General features: G+C 52.0%; 1 protein-coding gene across 1 annotated transcript; it reads right to left on the reverse strand.

Annotated features, from left to right (window-relative positions):
* Positions 1-1,735: 1,735 nt before the first annotated feature.
* On the reverse strand, positions 1,736-5,428 carry LOC121861740 (SH3 domain-containing protein C23A1.17-like). Its single transcript, XM_042359648.1, has 7 exons — positions 5,205-5,428; positions 4,310-4,927; positions 3,816-4,141; positions 3,236-3,522; positions 2,641-2,935; positions 2,047-2,382; positions 1,736-1,809 (listed from the first exon to the last, which is right to left on the reverse strand). The coding sequence occupies exons 1-7, from the start codon at positions 5,426-5,428 to the stop codon at positions 1,736-1,738; spliced, it is 2,160 nt and encodes a 719-aa protein (XP_042215582.1).
* Positions 5,429-6,723: the final 1,295 nt, after the last annotated feature.

The raw sequence follows: 6,723 nt of genomic DNA on the forward strand, positions 1-6,723 counted from the left end.
CTGACGCCCCTGGAAAGGCACCAACTATGACTAGGAGGGCCCATATCAGCGCTGAGGGGCCTATGAGGGCCCATAGGGGCGCTGCAGCCATTTTCAGGGTCATTTTGGGCAGAGGCGCCCCATAAAGGGACCCTGGGTGATACACCGCCTCTGGAAGGGCCACTGAATGCGCCAACTCTGTGGTATGGCCCCTGGGGGCGCCGCCATCCCTGGGAACACCCCTCAAGGCGCCCCCGTCCTTGCAAGGGTCACTGGGATCGGCGCTATCCCTGTGAGGGTCACTTGGCCATGCAAGGCACGGAGGCGTCCCGAGGGCCCTCTCAGGGTCGGCGGTGGTCCCAGGGGACCTGTCAGGGGCGCTGGATCCACCAGGGGCGCTCTTAGGGACAACCGCAATCCTAGAGGCCTTCTCAGGGAAGGCGGCGTCGACAGGGGCTCCTCCAGGAACAGTCGAGCTTCCATGGGCCTCTGAGGGATGGCAACGCTACAAGGGACCCTCGCAGGGACGGCAACACTCCTAGGGACCCTCACAGGGACGGCGGCGCCCCCATGGGCCCTGCTATGGGCGCTCGCTACCCCAGGGGCGCTAGCGACCCTAGGGACCCTCACAGGGACAGCCTTGATCCCTGGGGCCTTTCTTGGGACAGAGGCGCCTATAGGTACGTTCCTAGGGACCGTGGTGCTCCCAGAGGCCCTGCCAGCGGCGGTGGCGCCTTCAGGGGCCCTTCCAGAGGCGGTGGCTCCCCCAGGCCTCTTTATGGGGCGCCACTGCTCCCAGGGATCCTGCCAAAGCCTGTGGCTCACAATAGGTCCTCCTAGGGAAGGCAGTGCCCCAATACATTGGATAGTGGTGTAGTATATATTGCATTCTTCCAGTAATCTCTTACATAACTGTAATTGGTGGAATAAGATGTAACGTCATCAAATTACAGCCAATAGGAAAACAGAGGAATCAGTCAGCACAACACCCCAACTTATGTTTTGCTGTTGGATATTTATTCTCCTTTTCATTGTTCAGGTTGCGAAAATACTGAAAATGCTATGGGCAGTGTCTATTTATTTAACGTCAATCTCCCAGAGTTTAAAATAGTGAAACGAAAATAAATATCCAACAGCAAAGCATAAGTTGGGGTGTTGTGCTGACTGGTTGCTCTGTTCTCCTATTGGCTGTAATTTGATGACGTTATATCTTGCTCCACCAATCACAGTTAAGTAAGGGATTACTGGATGAATGCAAAATGTAAGACAAATCTATGAACAAAGCATGCCAAAGGGTCTCTTGGAACTCTTGGTAGGGTCCCTGGGGGGATCCGCCCCAAGGAGGGTCCCTGGGAGCGCCCCCGTCCGTGGAATGGTCCTTGGGGGCACTCCTGCTTCTGGGAGGGGTACTGCGAGAGTCCCTGGAGGCGCCGCTGTCCTTGGGAGTGTGCATTGGGTCGCTACCGATTCTGGGAGGGTCCCGAGGGGGCAGCTCCTCCCCTGAGTGGGAATGCCACCACCCCTTTGATGGTTCCTTGGGGCGCCGCCGTCCCTGGGAGAGTCCATGGGATGCCGATGCCCCTGGGAGGGTCCTCTGGGAATCCGTCGTCTCTGAAAGGGTCCCTGGGAATGCCACTATTCCTGGGAGGACCCGTAGTTGCGACGTCGCCTTTGAGAAAATCCCTGAGGGCACCGCCGCCATTGGGAGGGTCATTTTGTGTCCACTGCCCCTGTGAGGGTAACTGGGGCGCTGCCATCACTTAGGCGGCCCCTGGGAGCGCCAGACCTGTAGAGCCCCGGGGTGCAGTAGTGTTTGCGCTATTTTGAAATCTGGAAGATCAAACGTTGAATAAATACACCGCCCATAACATTTCCTGGATCATCGCATTCTGATGAATGTAACGGAGAATAATATCCAACAGGAAAACATAAGTTGAGGTGTTGTGTTGACTGACTGCTCTCTTCTCCTATTGGCTGTAATGTGGGTTAAAAGAATAGTCCACCAATCATAGTTAGTAAGGGACTGCTGGAAGTATGTAATATATATGAAACAACGAACAAGCATGCCATAGGGTCCCTGGGGGGGCCTCGCCCCAAGGAGAGTCCGTGGGGGCGCTGCCGTCCGTGGGAGGGTCCTTGGGGACGCCGTCGCCCCTGGGAGTGGCACTGCGAAAGTCCCTGGGGACGCTGCTGTCTCTGGGAGTGTCCATGGGGGCACCACCGCCTCTGGAAGGGTCCCTAGGGGCGCCGCCGATCCTGAGTGGGCCCCTAAGAATGCCACCACCCCTGGGTTTTTTTGTGTGGGCGCCGCTGCCCCTGTGAGGGACACTGGGGCACCGCCGTCATTAAGAGAGCCTCTGGGAGCACCAAACCTGTAGGCCCCTATATGCAGTAGTTTTAGCGCTATTTAGAGTTCTGAGTGATGCAACGTTAAATGAATACACCGCCCATCACATTTCATGTATCATCACATTCTGAAGAAGGTAATGCAGAATAATATCCAACAGGAAAACATAAGTTGAGGTGTTGTGCTGACTGACTGCTCTCTTCTCCTATTGGCTGTAATTTTGTGGGTTAAAAGAATAGTCCACCAATCATAGTTCAGTAGGGGACTGCTGGAAGTATGTAATATATATGAAATAACAAACAAGCATGCCATACGGTCCCTTGGGATCCTTGGTAGGGTCCGTGGGGGCTTCGCCTCAAGGAGGGTCCCTGGGGGTGCCCCCGTCCATGGGAGGGTCCTTGGGGGCGCTGCAGGGGCAGTGCGAGGGTCCCTGAGGGAGCCGTTGTCGCTGGGAGTATCCGTATGGGCGCCACTGCTTAAGGGAGGGTCCCTGGCGGCACCATCGCCGCTGAGAGGGCCCCTAAGAACGCCTCCACCCCTGAGATGTTTCCTTGGGGCGCCGTTACCCCTGTGAGGGTCCCTGGGACACCGCCGTCCATAAGATAGCCTCTGGGAGAACCAGACTTGTATGTCCCCTGAGTGCAGTAGTTTTTGCGCTATTTAGAACTCCGGGAGATGCAACTTTAAATAAATACACAGCCCATAACATTTCCAATATTATCGCATTCTGAAGAAGGTAGCAGAGAAAAACATCCAACAGGAAAACATAAGTTGAGGTGTTGTGTTGACTGACTGCTCTATTTTCCTATTGGCTGTAATTTTGTGGGTTAAAACAATAGTCCACCAATCATAGTTCAGTAAGGGACTGCTGGAAGTATGTAATATATATGAAACAATAAACAAGCATGCCATAGGGTCCCTGGGGGGCCTCGCCCCAAGGAGAGTCCGTGGGGGCGCTGCCGTCCATGGGAGGGTCCTTGGGGAAGCCGTCGCTCCTGGGAGGGACACTGCGAACTTCCCCGGGGGCGCCGCTCTCTCTGGGAGTGTCCATTGTGGCACCACCGCCTCTGGAAGGGTCCCTACGGGCGCTGCCGACTCTGAGTGGTCCCCTAATAACGTCACCACCCCTGGGATGTTTTTTGGGGGCGCTGCTGCGCCTGTGATGGACACTGGAGCGCTGCCGTCATTGAGAGAGCCTCTGGGAGCACCAAACCTGTAAGCCACTATATGCAGTAGTTTTTGCGCTATTTAGATTTCTGAGAGATGCAACGTTAAATCAATACTCCGTCCATCACATTTCCAGTATCATCGCATTCTGAAGAAGGTAACGCAGAAGTATATCCAACAGGAAAACATAAGTTGAGGTGTTGTGCTGACTGACTGCTCTCTTCTCGTATTGACTGTAATTTTGTGGGTTAAAAGAATAGTCCACCAATCATGGTTCAGTAAGGGACTGCTGGAATTATGTAATATATACGAAACAACGAACAAGTATGCCATAGAGTCCCTTGGGATCCTTGGTAGGGTCTGCGGGGGGGCTTCGTCACAAGGAGGGTCCCTGGGGGTGCCGCCGTTTGTAGGAGGGTCCTTGGGGGTGCTGCAGGGGCACTGCGAGGGTCCCTGGGGGAGCCGTTGTCGCTGGGAGTGTCCATATGGGCGCCACTGCTTATGGAAGGTTCCCTGGCTGCACCGCCGCTCCTGAGAGCGCTCCTAAGAACGTCACCACCTCTGGGATGTTTCTTGGGGGAGCCATTACCCCTGTGAGGGTACCTGGGGCGCCGCCCCTCCATAAGAGATCCTCTGGGAGAACCAGACCTGTAGGTCCCCTGAGTGCAGTAGTTTTTGCGCTATTTAGAACTCTGGGAGATGCAACTTTAAATAAATACACGGCCCATAACATTTCCAGTATCATCGCATTCTGAAGAAGGTAGCAGAGAATAATATCCAACAGGAAAACATAAGTTCCTGGGGGCGCTGCTGTACCTGAAAGTGTCCATGGTGGCGCCACCGCGTCTGGGAGAGTCCCTGGGAGCGCTGCCGTCCCTGAGTGGGCCCCTAGGAACGCCATCATTCCTGGGATAGTTTTTGGGGGCGCCACTGTCCCTGGGAGTGTCTATGGGGGAGCCGACGCCCCCTGGGAAAGACTCTGGGGATCCTGCCACCCTTAGGAGTGTCCCTGGGTAATCCCTGGTGATGTTGCCGACCCTGGGAGGGAGCCATGGGGGCTCCACCCTCCCTGAGAAGGTCCCTTGATGCGCCGTAGTTCCTGGAAGGGCCGCTGGGTTCGCCGCCGCTCCTGGGAGGCTATCTTGGCGCGAGTTCCCTGAGAGGGTCCCTGGGGCCACCACCTTCCCTGAGAGGGTCCTTGGGAGCGTCGCCATCACTGGGAGGTTAATGGGGGCGTAGCCGCTCCTGGGAGGGTACCTGGAGAACCCGGCGTCTCTGAAAGGGTCCCTGGGGACGTCACCATTCCTGCAAGGACCTCTAGGGGCGCTGCCGCCGCTGAGAAAGTCTCTGGGGGGCACCGCTACCTTTGGGAGGGTCCCTGGGGGCGCCACAGCCCCTGTAAGGGTCCCTGAGGCACCACCGTCCCTGAGAGGGCTTCTGGGTGCAATAGTTTTTGTGCAATTTAGAACTCTGGGAGATGCTGAGTTAAATAAATACATCGCCCATCACATTTCCAGTATCATCGCATTCTGTAGAAGGTAGCAGAGAATAATATCCAACAGGAAAACTTAAGTTGTGGTGTTGTGTTGACTGACTGCTCTCTTCTCCTATTGGCTGTAATTTGGCGGGTTAAAAGAATAGTCCACCAGTCATAGTTCAGTAAGGGACTACTGGAAGCATGTAATATATATGAAGCAACGAACAAGCATGCCATAGGACCCATGGGGACCCTTGGTAGGGTCCCTGGGAGGCGCCGCGACACTGTCCCTGGGGGCGAGGCTGCCTCTGGAAGAAGCCCTGGGGGTACCACTGTTTCTGAGAGAGTTCCTGGGGTCGCCACCGCCCTTGGTAGGGTCCCTGGGGGCGCCGTCCCTGGGAGGGACCTCGGGGGCGACGCCACCCCTGGGAAGGTCCCTGGAGGCCACCAGGTGACATTTTGTTAGCACTGTGGGTATGTACTAGGGGTATTTAACTTACGTCTTAAAGTTTCTGCCACCAGACCCAAGGGCAGTTTGTGTAGTGTTCTTTAGGTAGCTGGCAGAGCAATCCAGGCACTGTGAGTTAGTGTTTTTCATTAATTTAATTGAGAATGGAAGGAAGAGTGAAACACTAACCAAGAATTTACCTACTTTATTTCTTAATTTAAAAACAAAAATATTGCATTCAGTCACAAAACAAAAATAGTTGACCTTCCCAAAATAATTATTACGGTCATTGCACTAACCTAACTAGATGTAACCCTACGACATCTAATATAACGTAACCAAACCAGATTTAAGCTCACCTAGCCTACCCTAGCCTAACCTAACCTAACCAGGTAGCACATCATCATGTTAAATAACCCGGGGTGCCTAACCTTCAGCGTATAGAACAATTCTCTTCCTTGTTAGTCGTCAACTTCTCTGTTTAACAACAACCATCACTGCCAACATAGCAACATTTCTAAAGCAGATTATCAACGAAATATATGTTTGGGATTTCCAGGTAACGTCTATTAATTAATCAGGAATATTATCCTCTTTGAGCTGTGCAATTCCGGGAAGAGACAGAGGAGAGAAATGGTGGGAGTCAGAGGCTTTCGTCCATAAGGAATGTTTGGTGGAGAATATGACGAATAGTGTGTGTGTGTGTGTGTATCTGTGTGTGTGTGTGTGTGGGTTGAAGACATCACTACATATTGCTTAATTACATAATTTCACCTACTGTACACTTTATTATTAATCTGAAATATAATCACAATACAGTATTTATTATTCCGAAAAACTGTAATGGAAACATAAGAAATTACAGACTTTTAATATACTGATACAGAAGTTTTATGTATAGTCTTGTTCAAGATTCTTCGAACACTGCTAGAGACACCTGGCAACTCAAGGCCGTTTGTTTACTATAGTACGTAGTAAAAATTGTGAATAAATATAAAAGTTATCGGTGATTGGTTACTTAGTTCCCCGGTGCTTAATGTACTGGCTAGGCTTTGTTGTTTCGTATTTTATTATTCTACGTACTATAGTAACGGCCTTGAGTTGCCAGCTGTCTCCAGCAGTGTTCGAAGAATCTTGAACAAGACTGTACATTACATTTGCCATATACAGACTTGATAAATATTGATTATAAGTTATAGTATAGTGAAAATACTGTAGTATGGTTACTATAGTATATCACCATAAAATATGATTGTGGGTTATATAATTGAAATGAAATATAATCGATATTGAAATCTGTTGTCC

This window comes from Homarus americanus, unplaced genomic scaffold, assembly GCF_018991925.1.
Source record: "Homarus americanus isolate GMGI-L3 unplaced genomic scaffold, GMGI_Hamer_2.0 scaffold50807, whole genome shotgun sequence".
In the NCBI taxonomy this organism is placed as follows: domain Eukaryota; kingdom Metazoa; phylum Arthropoda; class Malacostraca; order Decapoda; family Nephropidae; genus Homarus; species Homarus americanus.